The sequence below is a fragment of the Anomaloglossus baeobatrachus genome, chromosome 9, assembly GCF_048569485.1.
Source record: "Anomaloglossus baeobatrachus isolate aAnoBae1 chromosome 9, aAnoBae1.hap1, whole genome shotgun sequence".
NCBI lineage: Eukaryota > Metazoa > Chordata > Amphibia > Anura > Aromobatidae > Anomaloglossus > Anomaloglossus baeobatrachus.
In genome coordinates, this window is record NC_134361.1 from 23,155,471 (window position 1) to 23,178,891 (window position 23,421).

The 23,421-nt window shown below is 50.9% G+C and overlaps 1 protein-coding gene across 2 annotated transcripts in view; it reads right to left on the reverse strand.

Moving 5' to 3' along the window:
- EHMT2 (euchromatic histone lysine methyltransferase 2) overlaps positions 1–20,501 on the reverse strand; it is a 61,546-nt gene extending 41,045 nt beyond the window's left edge. Inside the window, exons 1-15 of one of the 2 annotated variants that reach the window (XM_075323275.1) lie at positions 20,433–20,501; positions 10,444–10,516; positions 10,212–10,334; positions 9,930–10,126; positions 9,764–9,845; positions 8,696–8,766; positions 5,702–5,851; positions 5,573–5,626; positions 5,387–5,495; positions 5,173–5,271; positions 4,841–4,986; positions 3,763–3,906; positions 3,211–3,431; positions 2,954–3,136; positions 2,761–2,873 (exon numbers count right to left, since the gene is read on the reverse strand). In XM_075323275.1, the coding sequence (XP_075179390.1) occupies positions 2,761–2,873; positions 2,954–3,136; positions 3,211–3,431; positions 3,763–3,906; positions 4,841–4,986; positions 5,173–5,271; positions 5,387–5,495; positions 5,573–5,626; positions 5,702–5,851; positions 8,696–8,766; positions 9,764–9,845; positions 9,930–10,126; positions 10,212–10,334; positions 10,444–10,516; positions 20,433–20,453 (1,786 nt within the window). In that variant the 5' untranslated portion in view covers positions 20,454–20,501. The remainder of the gene's footprint in view (positions 1–2,760; positions 2,874–2,953; positions 3,137–3,210; positions 3,432–3,762; positions 3,907–4,840; positions 4,987–5,172; positions 5,272–5,386; positions 5,496–5,572; positions 5,627–5,701; positions 5,852–8,695; positions 8,767–9,763; positions 9,846–9,929; positions 10,127–10,211; positions 10,335–10,443; positions 10,517–20,432) is intronic. The other variant, XM_075323276.1, reaches the window with a different exon arrangement.
- Positions 20,502–23,421: the final 2,920 nt, after the last annotated feature.

The following is a 23,421-nucleotide window of genomic DNA, read 5'->3' on the forward strand; positions in this document are numbered from 1 at the left end:
ACCCAAGCCGGAGGCTCAGCCACCGGGGCCGGAGCAGCCGAGGGGGCCCCTGAGGAGGCTCTAGGCTGAGACACAACCATATTAGCACAGGCATCACAATGTGGGTATGTGCTCGGCTCTGGCAGAATGAGCTTACATGCAGTGCAAAAAGCATACATGTTTGCAGCCCTGCTCCGGGTGACAGACATGCTGCTGATGGGGGGGCTCTGCAGCAATAAAATACTCCTGTAGAATGCCTGAAAGTGTATATAAAAAGCCCACAACCAGAGGTTGTGGCTTACCACACCACTCTCTGTGTGCCCTCCGGATTCCACAGCTCCAAGCGACAGCTTTCCCCAAAACAGCAACAGCTGCAGCTCCCAGCGCCGTCCAGTGTAAGAACGCTGAGAAAATGGCGCTGGGAGGAGGAGGGGGGGGCGTGTATAAGCCCAGGAGCGGGAAAAACGGAGGGCAGAGAGATAGAGAACGAGGTACAGGGGAGGGCACATCTCTCCAGAGAGGAGCGTCCTCCCCTCTGCTGGCCGGGCGGTGGGCGGCGCCGTATGCAAAACATGCAGGGAAGCCGAAAACGAAACTAGGCCCAAACTGAATCCGGGGCCTAGATTTCAAAGCGCGGCCGAGCAGCAGGCACCTTCGGCGCGGTTCTCAGAGGAAACCCCCAGAACCGGCCGAAAATCACAGTAAAGTTACAAAACATACTGTCCCCCACATAAAAGTACCCGGGACCCCTGCAAAACGTCTCAATACTTAGCTCTTGAGACGCAGGGCCATGTCCCTGGAGAGGGGGGTAAACGCTCCTTCCAGCAGGGACCAGACAGGGCTGCGGATGAAGCCGGCCTCCTGCAAGCAGAGAGGACCGTAGAGGCTCCCACTTCAAACAGAGCCTCGACAGAGGATGCGAAGGAGCTCGGCATGTAAAGGCTCCAGCCCTATTAAAATCAACCTTAACAGCACCCCGCAGAGTGGGGCGTGAAGGGACATGCCGGGAGTCCAGACTGGACCCGCTTTTCTTCCAAATCTTTAAAAATAAAAATGAAAAATCTCAGAGAATGCAAGTGTGTGTGACCTCCTGAAACACAAAGCAATGAACTGGGTAGATTGTCATCCAGGGGGTGTATATAGCCGGAGGGAGGAGCTACACGTTTGAGTGTAGTACTTTGTGTGTCCTCCGGAGGCAGTAGCTATACACCCATGGTTTGGGTCTCCCATAAGGAACGATAAAGAAAGTCCCTTAAGAATCTCTACTGTTTGCATAGTAAATGTAGATCGGACACAATAGGCGGCAATGCACAATTACAACCAGTCCTTTTGTTCTAGCAGAGATAAGCTGCCATTAGAGGTGTTTAAAGGCCCCGTCACACTAAGCAACATCGCTAGCAACATCGCTGCTAACGAACAACTTTTGTGACGTTGCTAGTGATGTCGCTGTGTGTGACATCCAGCAACAACCTGGCCCCTGCTGTGAGGTCGTTGGTTGTTGCTGAATGTCCTGGGCCATTATTTAGTTGTTGCTGTCCTGCTGTGAAGCACAGATCGCTGTGTATGACAGCGAGACAGCAACAACTAAATGTGCAGGCAGCAGGAGCTGGCTTCTGCGGAGGCTGGTAACCAATGTAAACATCGGGTAACCAAGAAGCCCTGTCCTTGGTTACCCGATATTTACCTTTGTTACCAGCCTCCGCCGCTCTCACTGTCAGTGCCGGCTCCTGCTCTGTGCACATGTAGCTGCAGGACACATCGGGTTAATTAACCCGATGTGTGCTGTAGCTAGGAGAGCAGGGAGCCAGCGCTAAGCATTGTGCGCTGCTCCCTGCTCTGTGCACATTTAGCTGCAGCACACATCGGGTAATTAACCCGATGTGTGCTGTAACTAGGAGAGCAGGGAGCCAGCGCTCAGTGTGCGCTGCTCCCTGCTCTCTGCACATGTAGCTGCGTGCACTGGTAACCAAGGTAAATATCGGGTTGGTTACCCGATATTTACCTTAGTTACCAAGCGCAGCATCTTCCACGCGGCGCTGGGGGCTGGTCACTGGTTGCTGGTGAGCTCACCAGCAACTCGTGTAGCGACGCTCCAGCGATCCCTGCCAGGTCAGGTTGCTGGTGGGATCGCTGGAGCGTCGCAGTGTGACATCTCACCAGCAACCTCCTAGCAACTTACCAGCGATCCCTATCGTTGTTGGGATCGCTGGTAAGTTGCTTAGTGTGACTGGACCTTAAGGCTATGTGCCCACGGGACAACGCACCAGCGGATTTTGCCACGGAAAACCCACAGATTTATCTGGATTTTCCAGATAAATCCACAGGTTTGCATACGCACAGACACTCCCCATGTTATCCTATGGGACATGGGGAGTGCTGTGTCCATGCTGCGGTATGTGCGGCTGCGGAATATGCTGCAGATGTCCCGCAGCCGCACGTAACTGCATGTCAATTATTCCTGCGGAAATATCTGCTGAATTCCCGCTCCTCCACTATGAAGATACAGGGGGGGGACGTCCACAGGTATTTCCGCACTTTTCCCGCAGGTTTACCGCAACAAAACTGCTCGAATCCCGCAGAAATGGATAACTGCGGATTCCGGGGAGCAGCTGCGGGAAACCTCTGGACAAACCTGCAGATATATCCGCGGGTACAAGGTCCCGTGGGCACGTCGCCTTAGTCTGACACCTCCCGCTGAAATCTGTGGGTTCAGGCGACTACAGCGTGATCCTATGAAGCTCATTATATAATGTAAATGTTGGGGAGGGGGTATAGACTCACTCAGCATGAGCAGCACTTTCTGCAGCTCCCCGCCCTTCACACTGAGGTACAGCTGTCTGGAGTTGTAGCGGATCTTCTTTCGGCTTCTTCCTTCCCTCTTTTGCTGGTTTAAACTGTAAAACAGAGCATTATTATGTACACTCCGAGGCATGGGGTGGGACAAAAGTCACGTAAAAACACAAAACTGCCATACTTGTCCGTCTCTTGAGACACCAAGGCTTTCTGTAGGGCATCCCGGGCAGCACCAGACGGCAGACCGGCAGCACTGAGAGCCATCCCAGAAGGAAGGAGGACAGAGGGGCCTTCAAGGCCTCCATTGAGAGCTGCATCATCGAGAAGGGACCGTTTGCCGTCACCTACGCCGCTCATCCGTGCACTGAAGTAGAGGCAGACAAGTCATAAAAGAGTCACCCTAATGCACAACCTAGAAGGAGAGGACACGGCTCTCACCTCGGCTGGGTAGTGTCTGCCCTTCCTGGACCGTTGCTATCATGAGGCGGTGGGGCAGGGACAGGCACGGGGGTATCCGCTTTCGCTATGGTGATCTGCTCCGCTTCCGTTGCGTCCTCTCCGCAGTGAGGACAGAAAATGATGCCGTTCAGAGGGGAGACGCAGGCCCGGTGAAAGCGGTGATTGATCCGGAAATCAGGATGGCATTCCAGGAACGTGCCCTGCGGATCGGGTATAGAAAAAATTATTAGTCGCTGCAGCCGAACATTTACACCATAAGTCCCATCTGTACTAGAAACACGAGTAGTGAAATCTCAATGGCTGCGATGGACACAAGTGCGCCCCTTTATGTCAGAAGAAACTATTCAGCAAATCGTCATTTAACTGAAAGTTCTATTCTGTACCCAGGCCCCCAATATTACTCCAGTTATATGGTGCCCCCCAGGCTCCAGGGCACAGGTGCAGCCACAAGTCCTCAGCGTTACACCCCTGGCTGTAATATCAGCACAGACCACAGATTTCCCCCGCTCCAGGGGTATGCTGGGGACGTACGCTGGTGCAGAAGTATCCACAGCCCGGGCAGCAGTGATGCTTCACCATTCTGGCGCGGTGGCTTTCACATAGGACCATGAGCGGCACTCTGCTGGAAGGACGCATGGTCTCTCGCTTGGTGATGGGGGCGTTACAGCCACTCAGCTGAAATAAGAAAAAAGATAAAACTATGTCAGCGTCTTTCCTTCTTCTAATCTGAGTGTAAACGTTTCTGCAAAACGACGATCTGTGAGTTCATTGTCTAAGCGGAGATCGTGGGACGGCTGTAATGTAAGGGCGCTCTCAAACATCTGACTTTTCGCCGGTTTGGCGGTTCCGGCGCACTCCGATACAGTGTATACAGTACAGTGGCAGCGCGACAAGCTCCGGTCACATGCTGTCATGTGACCCGGAAGTTACAGCGCTGCCACTGTACTGTATACACTGTACTGTACTGCCCTAAGGCAGAAAATCTGCACCAAATGCTGCAGAAATTACTATGGAAAAGCAGTGACTTTTCAGTAGATTTAACCCTTTGCATCTAAGGGTGAAATCTGTAATGTAATATTGACAGCTATTCACTATTTTACCCTTGTAAATTTACACGCAGACAGCAGATAGCCGGAGACTGATCCCGGCCAGACAAGGCCCATTGTTTGTACATAACATTATCCATTCCTTCTCTCAAACTCGGCCCCCGCTAGATTGCCCTTACTAGATCGGTCTCCGCTGACTCCCTCCCTGTCTCCCTCCCTCCCTGGGTCCCTCCCTGTCTCCATCCCTCCCTCCCTGTCTCCATCCCTCCCTCCCTCCCTGGGTCCCTCCCTCCCTCCCTGGGTCCCTCCCTCCCTCCCTGTCTTCATCCCTCCCTCCCTGTCTTCATCCCTCCCTCCCTGGGTCCCTCCCTGTCTTCATCCCTCCCTCCCTGTCTTCATCCCTCCCTGTCTCCCTCCCTCCCTGGGTCCCTGCGTCCCCCCCCCTCCCTCCCTCCCGCGTCCCCTCCCTCCCTCCCGCGTCCCCTCCCTCCCTCCCGCGTCCCCTCCCTCCCTCCCGCGTCCCCTCCCTCCCTCCCGCGTCCCCTCCCTCCCGCGTCCCCTACCTCTCCGTCGATACTCTCGGTGGCCATGCACATATTATTCGCTTGCTCGCAGACTCTCTCCACGCTCGGGGCCTCCATACGACAGCTGCACAGGGGAAGTTCCTCGAAGCGCTCCGTGTCCATGGAGCTGGACTCGTTGCAAACACCTACAAAGAACCAATATGTCAGGAAGGAAACGCCAACCGTCATGGCGCCATAGAGGGAGGGGCAGAGGCAAAACAGCACCGGGATCTTTAGTGAGGGGCAATAAAGCACAAGGGTTGTGTGAATAGGAGTGTAAGGCGAGGGCACACATGGCCGGCATGCACAGCAGACACTGGGGGACGAGTTACCTGTGTGATTGGGAGACAGAGTCCCCTCGCTAGGCAGATCCAGGGATCCTAGCGGCACCTCTGTGTACTCACTGTGTGATCCCCCTACAGTACTAGCAGCTACAAGAGGAGGGTATAAGGTAAGGTGACAGCTCTGCGGCTACCATGGTAACATCATCCTTACATAACCATGCAGCCGTCCCGTCCTGCCGGTGCCGGCCCTCCATAGCCTCACCTGCCCCGGGTTTCTCTCGCTCCCGCCTCTTCCTTTTTCGGGTGGGCTTCAGCCAGGCCTTGTCCATCTTCCATTTCTTCTTGGCTTTCTTCTTCAGGCTGCTGGAGCTCTGCAGAGACAGGGCAGGCGTCACTACACAGTACATGCGGGCACATGACTACGTCTGCGGGGCACGCAGCTACTCACCCTCTCGGACTGGTTCCCAGACCCTTCTTCTTCCTCCTCCTCCTCTTCTTCATCCTGCCATTAGATAATACACTCAGTGTCTAGATAATGGCTCCTTCTCCTTAGACAATGCTCACGTCTCTGATCTACCTTGCTGTCACTGTCTCCTTGGTCCTCCATGGACATGCTGTCATAGAAAAGGCTGAACTCTGCGCCCACATCTGGCTCCCAGTCCTCGCCCTCCATGCAGTCAGGGTCCCGGGAAGATCCTGGAGCCGGGGAGGAGGGGATTGAACGCCCCTGGGAGGAAAGTAAGAAGACTGAAGATTAACCTAATTGCTCCAAAATTCCAGGACATTTCATTGATCGGAGTTCCGGTATTCTGATACGCGACTCCAAAGCCTGAGCCATCACAAGACCTAGGGTTTAATGGGAAAAATCAAACAGTGAAGAAAGCGAGGGACCCCCATTAATCATATCGTGGTCCCTGACGCACTGGGTGACAACTGCTGATAGGATTCCTCTTATACAATGTGGACAGGTATAATAGCAGCAGCATGCAGGACATTGTACAGCAGTACTGAGCAGTGTAGCTGTGATTCCAGCTCTGAGAGGAGATAAAACACTTACTAGAAAGCAGCAGCATGGAGGACATAATGCTGCAGTACTGAGCTATGTAGCTGTGATTCCAGCTCTGAGATGACACACTAAAGAGCAGCAGCATGGAGGACATTATACAGCAGTACTGTGCAATGTAGCTGTGATTTCAGCTCTGGGATGACACACTAAAGAGCAGCAGCATGGAGGACATTGTACAGCAGTACTGAGCAATATAGCTGTGACTCCAGCTCTGAGATGACACACTACAGAGCAACAGCATGGAGGACATTATACAGCAGTACTGAGCAGAGTAGCTGTGAAGCAGCAGCAGCATGGAGGACATTATACAGCAGTACTGAGCAGAGTAGCTGTGATTCCAGCTCTGAGATGACACTAAAGAGCAGCAGCATGGAGGACATTATACAGCAGTACTGAGCAGAGTAGCTGTAAAGCAGCAGCAGCATGGAAAACATTATACAGCAGTACTGAGCAATGTAGCTGTGATTCCAGCTCTGAGATGACACACTACAGAGCAGCAGCATGGAGGACATTATACAGCAGTACTGAGCAGAGTAGCTGTGATTCCAGCTCTGGGATGACACACTACAGAGCAGCAGCATGGAGGACATTATACAGCAGTACTGAGCAATATAGCTGTGACTCCAGCTCTGAGATGACACACTAAAGAGCAGCAGCATGGAAAACATTATACAATACTGAGCAGGGTAGCTGTGATTCCAGCTCTGAGATGACACACTAAAGAGCAGCAGCATGGAGGACATTATACAGCAGTACTGTGCAATGTAGCTGTGATTTCAGCTCTGGGATGACACACTAAAGAGCAGCAGCATGGACGACATTATACAGCAGTACTGAGCAATATAGCTGTGACTCCAGCTCTGAGGTGACACACTACAGAGCAGCAGCATGGAGGACATTATACAGCAGTACTGAGCAGAGTAGCTGTGAAGCAGCAGCAGCAGCATGGAGGACATTATACAGCAGTACTGAGCAGAGTAGCTGTGATTCCAGCTCTGAGATGACACTAAAGAGCAGCAGCATGGAGGACATTATACAGCAGTACTGAGCAGAGTAGCTGTGAAGCAGCAGAAGCATGGAAAACATTATACAGCAGTACTGAGCAGAGTAGCTGTGATTCCAGCTCTGAGATGACACACTGCAGAGCAGCAGCATGGAGGACATTATACAGCAGTACTGAGCAGAGTAGCTGTGATTCCAGCTCTGGGATGACACACTACAGAGCAGCAGCATGGAGGACATTATACAGCAGTACTGAGCAGAGTAGCTGTGATTCCAGCTCTGAGATGACACACTGCAGAGCAGCAGCATGGAGGACATTATACAGCAGTACTGAGCAGAGTAGCTGTGATTCCAGCTCTGGGATGACACACTACAAAGCAGCAGCATGGAGGACATTATACAGCAGTACTGAGCAATATAGCTGTGACTCCAGCTCTGAGATGACACACTAAAGAGCAGCAGCATGGAGGACATTATGCAGCAGTACTGTGTAATGTAGCTGTGATTCCAGCTCTGAGATAAGATCACACACTAATAAGCAGCAGCATGGAGGACATTATATAGGAGTACTGAGCAGTGTAGCGGTGATTCCAGCTCTGAGGTGAGATAAAACACATACTAGAAAGCAGCAGCATGGAAGACATTAAACAGAAATACAGAGCAGTGTACTGTCATTACATTTCTGAGATGAGACAAATTAAATACTACAAAGCAGCAGTATGCAAAACATTATACAGCAGCACTGAGCAAGGTCGCCGATTCCAGTTCTGATATTAGATAAAACTCATACTAGAAAGCAGCATCAGCAGTATGTAGGGCATTATACAGCAGTACTGAGCAGTGTAGCTCCGACTCCAGCTCTGAGATTAGATAAAACCCATACTATAAAGCGGCATCAGCAGCATGGAGGACATTATACAGCAGCATGGAGGACATTATACAGCAGCAGCATGGAGGACATTATACAGCAGCATGGAGGACATTATACAGCAGCATGGAGGACATTATACAGCAGCATGGAGGACATTATACAGCAGCATGGAGGACGTTATGCAGCAGTACTGAGCAGCTTAACTGTGATTCCAGCACTGAGGTGATGAAACGTACTAGAAAGTAGCGCCATAAGGTACATTATGCAACACTACTGATTCATGGTGGCTGTGAATCCAGCACTTGGTTGTGATAAACCACTTAATAAAAAGCTGCAGTAACATCGTTCTGCCTCTATCACTGCCCTCCTCCCCCCATAGACTTCAATGAGCAGCTGAAATCCATCAATTTGGAGCAATACACATTTTAGCTGCATTTCTGTGTGAATGATGAAATCAGGAGAGAGGTGGCTCATAAGTGGGGAAAGAGGCCTAATTTTCTGATAAGATATATTACAAAGTTTCATATATTTGCTGTGATTGTTGAGTTGTAAAGTTTTTTTTAAATGACCGTGACCGGAAATACGGTGATGACAAAATATAATTTCTCCCCCACGGTTTAATGTTCACTTACTTCACAGTCCTTGGACATGGCAGCAAGTGTATGAGCGTTGTGCAAGGAGCTGGTTCTTTTCTGTGTGGAATCTGAAAAAAGAAAATTAGAAGAAAATGTCATTACAAGTATACAAAGCTCCGGGGCAGCGAATTTTCCAGTACTGGGGTCTCCATGAGGGTCTGTCCATAGCTCGTGGCGGGTAGGACCGCACATGCTCATTTATCCCCTCCATTGTGTGGATTTCTTGTACCCGATTCTCCAGTCCAGAGGTTGAGGGCGGTCATATTTACCACCCATGTGGATTAGGATATAATAATAATATTTATTCATTTATATAGCGCTGTTAATTACACAGCGCTTTACATACATTGGCAACACTGCCCCCATTGGGGCTCACAATCTAGAGTCCCTATCTGTATGTCTTTTGGAGTGTGGGAGGAGACCGGAGAACCCGGAGGAAACCCACGCAAACACGGGGAGAACATACAAACTCCTTACAGATGGTGTCATTAGTGGGTTTTGAACCCAGGACCCCAGCACTGCAAGACTGCAGTGCTAACCACTGAGCCACCACAAGACTGCAGTGCTAACCACTGAGCCACCGCAAGACTGCAGTGCTAACCACTGAGCCACCGCAAGACTGCAGTGCTAACCACTGAGCCACCGCAAGACTGCAGTGCTAACCACTGGGCCACCGCAAGACTGCAGTGCTAACCACTGGGCCACCACAAGACTGCAGTGCTAACCACTGGGCCACCGCAAGACTGCAGTGCTAACCACTGGGCCACCGCAAGACTGCAGTGCTAACCACTGGGCCACCACAGGACTGCAGTGCTAACCACTGAGCCACACGACTGCAGTGCTAACCACTGGGTCACCACAAGACTGCAGTGCTAACCACTGAGCCACCACAGGACTGCAGTGCTAACCACTGAGCCACACGACTGCAGTGCTAACCACTGGGCCACCACAAGACTGCAATGCTAACCACTGAGCCACTACAGGACTGCAGTGCTAACCACTGAGCCGTTGAGGATATAATCATAGCTCGGGCTGCCCCTCCCCAGAATCATTGCGGCACTGTACCTGGGCTGTTTCTATTTCCCATGATGTCTCTCCTCATACTTGGCTTCATTCCACTTGTAAAGAACATTCCTCCTGCCGACATCTACAAGACAAAGATAAATGGTCAAATCCACATGACCGCAGAACACCAAATCCACAGCGGGGAACAGTGGGGCGAGCCACTTACGAGGCCGGCGCGGGGGATGGTCTTTCTTGCCCGGTGCACTTTGTCCACCCCATCACGGTTAATATTCAGCAGTCGCATGGCCAGGGTTTGCGTGGTGTGGGGACTCTTCCCAGCGCCGGTCAGAGACATCTTGGCTCTGCTGGAGACCGGGGAAGACGTCACGGATGGAGGTCCTGGGAGGGACTTGGATGCATGACCTTTCAAGAGAAAAAGCAGACTGTAGCTATGTACCCAACGCACGGTGCTGCCTTATAATGATCAGGAGGTCACACCGGATCGTACCTGACAATCCTCGAGCCGGAGGGGAAAAGTTCAGGTTCTCCTTCTCAGTCTCCACAGCGTCTTCCTCCTTGGTTGTCAGGAGGCCCAGAGACACATCCTTTTTCACTTCAGCAATGGCATCGCCTAAAAAAGATAAAAGATTATCCACCTGTGCAGAACTGAGTGTAAAGGGGGCTGGGTGACGCACGACCAGTACGGTGTCCAAAAAATTCATCAAGCCCCTCACACTTACCCCTGGCAGAAGGCAATGCCTTCACGTCTTTCTCATGAGGGGGGTCTCTCTCCGATTCCCTCGCGGCCAGCATCTGAATGGAGAAGAGTTTACAACGCTTAAGTACGATCCACAGTGAAGGTTGGGAGGTCTGGTGGGCACAGTGAAGGTCGGGAGGTCTGGTGGGCACAGTGAAGGTCGGGAGGTCTGGTGGGCACAGTGAAGGTCGGGAGGTCTGGTGGGCACAGTGAAGGTCGGGAGGTCTGGTGGGCACAGTGAAGGTCGGGAGGTCTGGTGGCCACAGTGAAGGTCGGGAGGTCTGGTGGCCACAGTGAAGGTCGGGAGGTCTGGTGGCCACAGTGAAGGTCGGGAGGTCTGGTGGGCACAGTGAAGGTCGGAGGTCTGGTGGGCACAGTGAAGGTCGGGAGGTCTGGTGGGCACAGTGAAGGTCGGGAGGTCTGGTGGGCACAGTGAAGGTCGGGAGGTCTGGTGGGCACAGTGAAGGTCGGAGGTCTGGTGGGCACAGTGAAGGTCGGGAGGTCTGGTGGGCACAGTGAAGGTCGGGAGGTCTGGTGGGCACAGTGAAGGTCGGGAGGTCTGGTGGCCACAGTGAAGGTCGGGAGGTCTGGTGGCCACAGTGAAGGTCGGGAGGTCTGGTGGCCACAGTGAAGGTCGGGAGGTCTGGTGGCCACAGTGAAGGTCGGGAGGTCTGGTGGCCACAGTGAAGGTCGGACGTCTGGTGGCCACAGTGAAGGTCGGACGTCTGGTGGCCACAGTGAAGGTCGGACGTCTGGTGGCCACAGTGAAGGTCGGACGTCTGGTGGCCACAGTGAAGGTCGGACGTCTGGTGGCCACAGTGAAGGTCGGACGTCTGGTGGCCACAGTGAAGGTCGGACGTCTGGTGGCCACAGTGAAGGTCGGACGTCTGGTGGCCACAGTGAAGGTCGGACGTCTGGTGGCCACAGTGAAGGTCGGACGTCTGGTGGCCACAGTGAAGGTCGGACGTCTGGTGGCCACAGTGAAGGTCGGACGTCTGGTGGCCACAGTGAAGGTCGGAGGTCTGGTGGCCACAGTGAAGGTCGGAGGTCTGGTGGCCACAGTGAAGGTCGGAGGTCTGGTGGCCACAGTGAAGGTCGGGAGGTCTGGTGGCCACAGTGAAGGTCGGGAGGTCTGGTGGCCACAGTGAAGGTCGGGAGGTCTGGTGGCCACAGTGAAGGTCGGGAGGTCTGGTGGCCACAGTGAAGGTCGGGAGGTCTGGTGGCCACAGTGAAGGTCGGGAGGTCTGGTGGCCACAGTGAAGGTCGGGAGGTCTGGTGGCCACAGTGAAGGTCGGACGTCTGGTGGCCACAGTGAAGGTCGGACGTCTGGTGGCCACAGTGAAGGTCGGACGTCTGGTGGCCACAGTGAAGGTCGGACGTCTGGTGGCCACAGTGAAGGTCAGAGTTCTGGTGGCCACAGTGAAGGTCAGAGTTCTGGTGGCCACAGTGAAGGTCGGAGGTCTGGTGGCCACAGTGAAGGTCGGAGGTCTGGTGGCCACAGTGAAGGTCGGAGGTCTGGTGGCCACAGTGAAGGTCAGAGTTCTGGTGACCACAGTGAAGGTCGGAGGTCTGGTGGCCACAGTGAAGGTCGGAGGTCTGGTGGCCACAGTGAAGGTCGGAGGTCTGGTGGCCACAGTGAAGGTCGGAGGTCTGGTGGCCACAGTGAAGGTCGGAGGTTTGGGGGGGGGGGGGGGGTCACAGCTCAGAGATCCACACTGATCCTATCAGAAAAGGAGCACCAGGTACTCCGTGATCTTAGGTTACAGGCTCTGAGAATTATTGGGACCCCATTACAAAGCCCACCCCCAACCCCTTCCCGGACTCTGAATGTGTCACAACTGCTGTACCCAGCAAACTGAGTGACATTGCTGGAATGAAGGGCTCTTTTTCTACAATGCAATGCCATCAGTTGTGGTATCAAAAACCTGGTGACAGGTTCTAGTTTAGTGGTTTTTACAACAGAAGAGGAGCTCCCACTATTCCCACACCAATACAAAGACATTGAGTAATGGGGGAATGCCTCTAGGTCTGCTATACAGTTGTGCTCAAAAGTTTACACACCTTTTTTCAGAGAATATGAATGATAACACAATCTTTTTTCCACTCGTGGTTAGTGGTCGGGTGACGCCATTTATTGTCACTTCTGTGTTTTCTCTTTTTAAAACATAATGACAACCAAAAACATCCAAATGACCCTGATCAAAAGTTCACATCCCCCAGTTCTTAATCCCGTGTATTGCCCCCTCTAACATCAATGACAGCTTGAAGTCTTTTGTGGCAGTTGTGGATGAGGCTCTTTATTTTCTCAGATGGTGAAGCTGCCCATTCTTCTTGGTCTGATGGTAAAGCCGCCCATTCTTCTTAATCAGATGGTAAAGCCGCCCATTCTTCTTGGTCAGATGGTAAAGCTGCCCATTCTTCTTGGTCAGATGGTGAAGCTGCATATTCTTCTTGGTCAGATGGTAAAGCCGCCCATTCTTCTTGGCGCCTCCAGTTCCTGTAAATTCCTGGTCTTTCTTGGATGAACTGCACACTTTAGTTCTTCCCAGAGTGGCTCAATGATATTGAGGTCATGAGACTGAGATGGCCACTCCAGAACCTTCACTTTGTTCTGCTGTAGCCAGTGACAGGTTGACTTAGCCTTGTGTTTTGGATCGTTCTCATGTTGGAACGTCCAAGTACGTCCCATGCGCAGCTTCTGCGCTAATGAGTGCAAAGTTGCCTCCAGTATTTGCTGATAATGTGCTGCATTCATCTTTCCTTCAACTTTGACCAAGTTTTCTGTGCCTTTGCAGCTCACACATACCCACATCATCAACGATCCACCTCCATGCTTTACTGTAGGAATGGTGTTCCTTTCATCATAGGCCTTGTTAACACCTCTCCAAATGTAATGTTTATGGTTGTGGCCAAAAATTCCCTTGTTCCATAAGTTTGGAGTCTTGTCTCTGTGGTATTTGGTGTATTGTAGGTGAGATACTTTGTGGTATTTGCGCAGTAATTACTTTCTTCTGGCGGCCCGACCATGCAGCCCATTTTTCTTCAAGAGCCTCCTTATTGTGCATCTTGAAGCAGCCGCACCGCTAGTTTTCAGTGAGTCCTGTATTGCAGCTGATGTTATTTTGGATTTTTTTTTTTGCATCCCGAACAATTTCCCTGGCAGTTGTGGCTGAAATTTTTGTTCATCTACCTGATCGTGGTTTGGTTTTTACAGAGCCCCTGATTTGTTAATCACAGTTTGAACAGTGCTGACTGGCATTATCAATTCCTCTGATATCTTTTTGTATCCCTTTCCTGTTTTATACAGTTCAACTATCTTTTCCCATAGATCCATGGACAATTCATTTGATTTCCCCATGACTCACAATCCAGAAACGTCAGTGTCTGGATGAAAGATGCGAGAGTCTGTCTGGATCCCAAAAACTCACTAAGCTTTTATGCACGCACTGATTACAAGCAAACAGGTCACAGGGGAGGATGTTACCATTTGTGTCACCTTCTGTGCATGTTATCAGCCAAAATCACCACGGTATGTGAACTTTTGATCAGGGTCATTTGGATGTTTTTGGTTGTCATTAGCATTTAAAAAAAAGAAAACATCTACCATCTGACCAAGAAGAATGGGCAGCTTTACCATCTGACCAAGAAGAATGGGCAGCTTTAACATCAGACCAAGAAGAATGGGCAGCTTTACCATCAGACCTAAAAGAATGGGCGGCTTTACCATCTGACCAAGAAGAATGGGCGGCTTTACCATCTGACCAAGAATGGGCGGCTTTACCATCTGATTAAGAAGAATGGGCAGCTTCACCATCTGAGAAAATAAAGAGCCTCATCCACAACTGCCACAAAAGACTTCAAGCTGTCATTGATGTTAGAGGGGGCAATACACGGGATTAAGAACTGGGGGATGTCAACTTTTGATCAGGGTCATTTGGATGTGTTTTTGGTTGTCATTATGTTTTAAAAAGAGAAAACACAGAAGTGACAATAAATGGCTTCACCTGACCACTAACCATGAGCGGAAAAAAAAATTGTGTTATTCATATTCTCTTAAAAAAGGCCTATAAAGAAAAAAAAAACCTGGGGTATGTAAACTTTTGTACACAACTGTATATATAATCCTATTACCCCCTACCAGGATCAGATTGGCTTCCTGTCAGTGCATCAGGGGTGTTACTCTGCATTATAAGAGCGATAAAAGGGACCTGTCCCTACAGCCATAGATTCAGGCAGCAGGAACAGTCCCCGGCTGGATACTTTGCTGTTAGGTGTTTCTTTATGAATACCTGTGGAGTTTCAGAGAAAACCATTTTCTAGTTCAGTCCGGAGCTCATTGCTACAATTGATTGACATGTCTTTGGTGTGTGTGTGTATAGGAAGAAGAAAATGGACCCAGCACTGAAAATCCAAAAACTTAAAATTCAAAAAACTTTATTGGACACCTAAAATCTTGAATCTACAAAGGGATCCATAAGGTGAAAAATATACATAAGAGCCCTCACCTTACGCGTTTCGAATGAAAAATAAAAACAAGTCCTTAATCATATTTGACGTCCGAAATGCGTAAGGTGCTCTTATGTGAATTTTTCACCTTATGGATCCCTTTGTAGATTCAAGATTTTAGGTGTCCAATAAAGGTTTTTGAATTTTAAGTTTTTGGATTTTCGGTGCTGCGTCCATCTTCCTCAAATCCTTTTCAGCTTTGCACCAGTTTAGCCTGTCTGGAGGACTGCGAGCACCTTTAAGTCCTGGAGCACAATTGCCTAAGGTAAGCTGAAGCCTTTCCCCTTTTCTATATAGGAAGAGACCTGTGAATCAACAGGAGCAATGGGGGGATGAGACAAGACGGGCCAGTCAGGTCTCGCTCTATAGACTTTGTACGGCTAGAGACCTGAGTAGTCTCAGAAGCTTGCTATTATTACCATCTTGTCAGTTAGCCATTAAAAGGATTCAACCACTGAGAACTTCAGTTCTTTTAAACAATTTTTTATCTGGTTTCTCAAATGTTTTCTTTGAAACTGCAACAAGAAAGAGTAAGGCTGCGTGCCCACGATCAGTATTTTTAGCGTTTTGGACATAGCATGCGTCAGCTGCATCCAATACGCTGCGTTGTACAGTACAACTACAGTGGATGGATTTCTAGAAATCCTGTGCCCACTATCATTCTTTTTTCCGCAGCAAACACTGACTTGCGGTGCATCTTTCCAGACCGCAACATGTCAATTGTTTGCTGCGGAATCGCACGCGTCCTCCGTAGGGAGAACACAAGCGAGGGACTGGAGCGCACTGAACCCTGATCCCACGATCATGCACAGCGCCGACCTCACCAGCGCTATGCTCGTACCTGCCCATAATCTCGCGCCTGCGCATTTAGCTCACCGGTGCGAGCGAGGGCAGCTATGTTTTCTGCTCTGCCCGCGATATGGCGGAGCAAACTGCGCCTGCGCGAGCAGACCTAATTGCACAGGTGCGAGATTTGAAAATGCGACGAGGAGGATGACTGAGGCGTCATCCCGTCAGTCAAGGAAGGAGGATAAAGGAGCAGAAAATGAGCCCGCCCATCTGGCCAACCAAGGTAATTAGCATACCTAACGGCCAGGATTTATAAAGTTATTTTTGGGGTCCGGAAGGGGAGTCAGAGGCAAGGTGCACCTTCATAGAACGCAGCCCAGGAGCTGCAGAAGGGGAGACTTTTAGTTTAATAGGTAAAAATCTAGCGACAGGTTCCCTTTAAAGCGAACCTGTCAGGTCCCATATGCACTCTGATCTAGAAGCAGGGTGATGTGTGGCCTAGTAACCCCTTCCTACCCGACCCTGGGTTGTAATATTGGGTAATATGAATGTATAAAAATACGTTTTATTACTGACATGTTCCCTATGTAAATGATCAGAGACATTAGCCCCCTGTGGGCGTCGCACCATGGATTTACATGAGTGACTTTACCGCTGATCCTTGAGATCCCGCGCGTGCGCACTTGCCATTCCCGCAGCTTTGTTATCTGATGCTTGCTTCTCGGCTTCAGACGCGCTCTGCGCATGGTCGGAACCGCAGGAGTCTTCTGAGCATGTGCAGTGCGCATCTGAAGCCGAGGAGCAAACACCTGGATAACACGGCTGCGGGAATGGTAAGCGCGCACGCGCGGGATCTCCAGGAGCTGACGGTGACGTCACTCATGTAAATCCATGGTATCACGCCCACAGGGACGTACTACCACGAAAAGCGTGCAAACGCCCACGGGGCGATGCGACACCCAAGGGACTAGACCATCTGATCATTTACATAAGGAACATGTCAGTAATAAAACATTTTTATACATTCATATTACACAATATTACAACCCAGGGTCGGGTAGGAAGGGGTTACTAGGCCACACATCACCCTGCTTCTAGGTCAGAACGCATATGGGACCTGACAGGTTCCCTTTAAAGGGCCGTCTCGTCAATTATTTCAACATTTTTCCTGTTTTTGCCCCTGAGGACAAGGTGTCAGCAGAGATAAATAAGAAATCCCCACACATTAGTCTAGGTTCACGTTTCCGTTAAATTGTATCAGTCACAATCCACGGCTCTAGTAAACAATGCAACGTTTAGCGGATCCTGTTGTGTCCCATAGACTTGTATTAGTGGCGGACTGTGACTGATGACCTTGCGTTGCATCCGCTGAGTCGCGGTCAGTCGTTTTTGGTCTGACCGCGGGGCGGAAACAACACAGAATAACGTTTTTCGGGCCGTCAAAATGAATGCACCGCGCAGGAATCCGCCGCCGCTTGTAATGTTTGGCTATGGCGCTGAATTCCGTCATGTTCTACTGAGCATGCCCAGCATGTTTGGGACAGCCCAGTGGGTGTGCCAAACGGATCACGACGGATCCGTCAAAAAACGGACGCATAGCGGATGTAATGGACGCAACGGATCAGTTTTTTAACAGGATTCCTGTGAAAAACAAATCCGTTGCGTCAGATGACATCTAAAAAACGACGGATCTGTTGCTGATGGATTTAAAACAACGGAAGTGTGAACCTAGCCTAAGCAGTGACTGGCGCCCGTGTATGTCCTGGGGGGGGGGGGGGGGAACGCAGATAGATGTGATGTTACAGGTCATCCTGCAGGAATACAATCCCCCCAATACTCTCCTCCCAGCCCCCGTCGCTTGGTGTCAGTGAATAGGCACAATCTCTGGTACGGGGCGGCCGCAGCTCAGAGACTGGACTACACCTGATGCAATTGTGACAAACCCTCAGCTGTGACAGCCGCTCATCAGACGCTTCTACTGCTATTATCTTCACTGACAGTGGCAGACATCACTATTTGTACTTTCCAGCTGCTGTGGGACTACAACACCCAGAAAGCACAGCAGGAGCTGCTGGGAGTTGTAGTTCTGCACCAGTCTCTGCACACACCTTGTATTTGCCGGTTATTATGGCATTACAGCACTAAACACGCCGGCAGGAGCTGCTGGGAGTTGTAGTTCTCCCCCAGTCACTGCACAGATCTTGTATTTGCCGGTTACTATAGCATTACAGCACTAAACACGCCGGCCAGGGGCTGCTGGGAGTTGTAGTTCTGCACCAGTCTCTGCACACATCTTGTATTTCCTGGTTACTATGGCATTACAGCACTAAACACGCCGGCCAGGGGCTGCTGGGAGTTGTAGTTCTGCACCAGTCTCTGCACACATCTTGTATTTCCCGGTTACTATGGCATTACAGCACTAAACACGCCGGCAGGAGCTGCTGGGAGTTGTAGTTCTCCCCCAGTCTCTGCACACACCTTGTATTTCCCGGTTACTATGGCATTACAGCACTAAACACGCTGGCAGGGGCTGCTGGGAGTTGTAGTTCTCCCCCAGTCACTGCACACATCTTGTATTTGCCGGTTACTATGGCATTACAGCACTAAACACGCCGGCCAGGGGCTGCTGGGAGTTGTAGTTCTCCCCCAGCCACTGCACACATCTTGTATTTCCCGGTTACTATGGCATTACAGCACTAAACACGCTGGCAGGGGCTGCTGGGAGTTGTAGTTCTCCCCCAGTCACTGCACACATCTTGTATTTGCCGGTTACTATGGCATTACAGCACTAAACACGCCGGCAGGGGCTGCTGGGAGTTGTAGTTCTCCCCCAGCCACTGCACACATCTTGTATTTCCCGGTTACTATGGCATTACAGCACTAAACACGCCGGCAGGAGCTGCTGGGAGTTGTAGTGCAGCGCCAGTCTCTGCACACATCTTGTATTTCCCGGTTACTATGGCATTACAGCACTAAACACGCCGGCAGGAGCTGCTGGGAGTTGTAGTTCTGCACCAGTCTCTGCACACACCTTGTATTTCCCGGTTACTATGGCATTACAGCACTAAACACGCCGGCAGGAGCTGCTGGGAGTTGTAGTTCTCCCCCAGTCACTGCACAGATCTTGTATTTGCCGGTTACTATGGCATTACAGCACTAAACACGCCGGCAGGAGCTGCTGGGAGTTGTAGTTCTCCCCCAGTCACTGCACACATCTTGTATTTCCCGGTTACTATGGCATTACAGCACTAAACACGCCGGCAGGAGCTGCTGGGAGTTGTAGTTCTCCACCAGTCTCTGCACACATCTTGTATTTCCTGGTTACTATGGCATTACAGCACTAAACACGCCGGCAGGAGCTGCTGGGAGTTGTAGTGCAGCGCCAGTCTCTGCACACATCTTGTATTTCCCGGTTACTATGGCATTACAGCACTAAACACGCCGGCAGGAGCTGCTGGGAGTTGTAGTTCTGCACCAGTCTCTGCACACATCTTGTATTTCCCGGTTACTATGGCATTACAGCACTAAACACGCCGGAAGGAGCTGCTGGGAGTTGTAGTTCTCCACCAGTCACTGCACACATCTTGTATTTCCCGGTTACTATGGCATTACAGCACTAAACACGCCGGCAGGAGCTGCTGGGAGTTGTAGTTCTCCACCAGTCACTGCACACATCTTGTATTTCACGGTTACTATAGCATTACAGCACTAAACACGCCGGCAGGAGCTGCTGGGAGTTGTAGTTCTCCCCCAGTCACTGCACACATCTTGTATTTCCCGGTTACTATGGCATTACAGCACTAAACACGCCGGCAGGAGCTGCTGGGAGTTGTAGTTCTCCACCAGTCACTGCACACATCTTGTATTTCCCGGTTACTATGGCATTACAGCACTAAACACGCCGGCCAGGGGCTGCTGGGAGTTGTAGTTCTCCACCAGTCACTGCACACATCTTGTATTTCCCGGTTACTATGGCATTACAGCACTAAACACGCCGGCAGGAGCTGCTGGGAGTTGTAGTTCTCCACCAGTCACTGCACACATCTTGTATTTCCCGGTTACTATGGCATTACAGCACTAAACACGCCGGCAGGAGCTGCTGGGAGTTGTAGTTCTCCACCAGTCACTGCACACATCTTGTATTTCCCGGTTACTATGGCATTACAGCACTAAACACGCCGGCCAGGGGCTGCTGGGAGTTGTAGTGCAGCGCCAGTCTCTGCACACATCTTGTATTTCCCGGTTACTATGGCATTACAGCACTAAACATGCCGGCAGGAGCTGCTGGGAGTTGTAGTGCAGCGCCAGTCTCTGCACACATCTTGTATTTCCCGGTTACTATGGCATTACAGCACTAAACACGCCGGGCAGGGGCTGCTGGGAGTTGTAGTTCTCCCCCAGTCTCTGCACACACCTTGTATTTCCCGGTTACTATGGCATTACAGCACTAAACACGCCGGGCAGGGGCTGCTGGGAGTTGTAGTGCAGCGCCAGTCTCTGCAGTCTGCCCCGGCACCACCTGTTGCTCCATTCTCCCTCTCCCCTTTGTCTGAGTCTGCCCCTCGTCTCCTCCCAGTCTCTCACCACACTCCTCCCTCCATTTCCCAGCACTGTCCCCCGGCTCCGCTGCTCTCCGGCCCGCCCGACCCCTCACTATCCCCACACTGTATGTCTCACTCTTTCTCCCGCCGCCTCCATGGCTCCTCAGCGCACACCACCACTTCCTGTCTGGTCACTGACGTCACATCCGGCTCTACTCTCACCTGATTGGACGGGCCAATCTCCAAAGGGCGTGTCCTAATGCTGTACACCCATCTGGTCTTTGATTGGCTCCTCCGTCGCCATGGAGAGATACGTTCTGTCGGCTGTTCTCCGATTGGACGACGTGTCCCTCTCTCTTGTAGTCTTATTGTAAACATTTTTTTTTCTTGGGGCAAGGATCACGTGATCGGCAGCTGATTGGCTGCGATTCATCCAAGCCTCGTTGTCACGTGCGGGTCGTTTTCTTAAAACGGCAATGCTATTATTTTTTTTTAAGGAGGTGGGGGCTCCATGTGCAGCAGAAGTTCAGAGCTTTTTATCATTATTCTTTATTTATGGCCACCATTGATGCCATGGTGCTGTACATGTGCGGCGCCCTGCAGAGCAGTGTATATGTATACAATGAGGGCGGTCAGTGTGCAGAGCAGTGTATATAATGAGGGCGGTCAGTGTGCAGAGCAGTGTATATGTATACAATGAGGGCGGTCAGTGTGCAGAGCAGTGTATATAATGAGGGCGGTCAGTGTGCAGAGCAGTGTATATAATGAGGGCGGTCAGTGTATATAATGAGGGCGGTCAGTGTGCAGAGCAGTGTATATAATGAGGGCGGTCAGTGTGCAGAGCAGTGTATATAATGAGGGCGGTCAGTGTGCAGAGCAGTGTATATAATGAGGGCGGTCAGTGTGCAGAGCAGTGTATATAATGAGGGCGGTCAGTGTGCAGAGCAGTGTATATAATGAGGGCGGTCAGTGTGCAGAGCAGTGTATATAATGAGGGTGGTCAGTGTATATAATGAGGGCGGTCAGCGTGCAGAGCAGTGTATATAATGAGGGCGGTCAGTGTATATAATGAGGGCGGTCAGTGTGCAGAGCAGTGTATATAATGAGGGCGGTCAGTGTGCAGAGCAGTATATACAATGAGGGCGGTCAGTGTGCAGAGCAGTGTATATAATGAGGGCGGTCAGTGTGCAGAGCAGTGTATATAATGAGGGCGGTCAGTGTGCAGAGCAGTGTATATAATGAGGGCGGTCAGTGTATATAATGAGGGCGGTCAGTGTGCAGAGCAGTGTATATAATGAGGGCGGTCAGTGTGCAGAGCAGTGTATATAATGAGGGCGGTCAGTGTGCAGAGCAGTGTATATAATGAGGGCGGTCAGTGTGCAGAGCAGTATATACAATGAGGGCGGTCAGTGTGCAGAGCAGTGTATATAATGAGGGCGGTCAGTGTATATAATGAGGGCGGTCAGTGTGCAGAGCAGTGTATATAATGAGGGCGGTCAGTGTGCAGAGCAGTGTATATAATGAGGGCGGTCAGTGTGCAGAGCAGTGTATATAATGAGGGCGGTCAGTGTGCAGAGCAGTGTATATAATGAGGGCGGTCAGTGTGCAGAGCAGTGTATATAATGAGGGCGGTCAGTGTGCAGAGCAGTGTATATAATGAGGGCGGTCAGTGTGCAGAGCAGTGTATATAATGAGGGCGGTCAGTGTGCAGAGCAGTGTATATAATGGGGGCGGTCAGTGTATATAATGAGGGCGGTCAGTGTGCAGAGCAGTGTATATAATGGGGGCGGTCAGTGTATATAATGAGGGCGGTCAGTGTATATAATGAGGGCGGTCAGTGTGCAGAGCAGTGTATACAATGAGGGCGGTCAGTGTGCAGAGCAGTGTATACAATGAGGGCGGTCAGTGTGCAGAGCAGTGTATACAATGAGGGCGGTCAGCGTGCAGAGCAGTGTATATAATGAGGGCGGTCAGTGTGCAGAGCAGTGTATACAATGAGGGCGGTCAGTGTGCAGAGCAATGTATATAATGAGGGCGGTCAGTGTATATAATGGGGGCGGTCAGTGTATATAATGAGGGCGGTCAGTGTGCAGAGCAGTGTATATAATGAGGGCGGTCAGTGTGCAGAGCAATGTATATAATGAGGGCGGTCAGTGTGCAGAGCACTGTATATAATGAGGGCGGTCAGTGTATATAATGAGGGCGGTCAGTGTATATAATGAGGGCGGTCAGTGTATATAATGAGGGCAGTCAGTGTATATAATGAGGGCGGTCAGTGTATATAATGAGGGCGGTCAGTGTGCAGAGCAGTGTATACAATGAGGGCGGTCAGTGTGCAGAGCAGTGTATATAATGAGGGCGGTCAGTGTATATAATGAGGGCAGTCAGTGTGCAGAGCAGTGTATATAATGAGGGCGGTCAGTGTATATAATGAGGGCAGTCAGTGTGCAGAGCAGTGTATATAATGAGGGCGGTCAGTGTATATAATGAGGGCGGTCAGTGTGCAGAGCAGTGTATATAATGAGGGCGGTCAGTGTGCAGAGCAGTGTATATAATGAGGGCGGTCAGTGTGCAGAGCAGTGTATATAATGGGAGCGGTCAGTGTATATAATGAGGGCGGTCAGTGTGCAGAGCAGTGTATACAATGAGGGCGGTCAGTGTGCAGAGCAGTGTATATAATGAGGGCGGTCAGTGTGCAGAGCAGTGTATATAATGAGGGCGGTCAGTGTGCAGAGCAGTGTATATAATGAGGGCGGTCAGTGTATATAATGAGGGCGGTCAGTGTGCAGAGCAGTGTATATAATGAGGGCGGTCAGTGTGCAGAGCAGTGTATATAATGAGGGCGGTCAGTGTATATAATGAGGGCGGTCAGTGTGCAGAGCAGTGTATATAATGGGGGCGGTCAGTGTATATAATGAGGGCGGTCAGTGTGCAGAGCAGTGTATATAATGAGGGTGGTCAGTGTGCAGAGCAGTGTATACAATGAGGGCGGTCAGTGTGCAGAGCAGTGTATACAATGAGGGCGGTCAGTGTGCAGAGCAGTGTATACAATGAGGGCGGTCAGTGTGCAGAGCAGTGTATACAATGAGGGCGGTCAGTGTGCAGAGCAGTGTATACAATGAGGG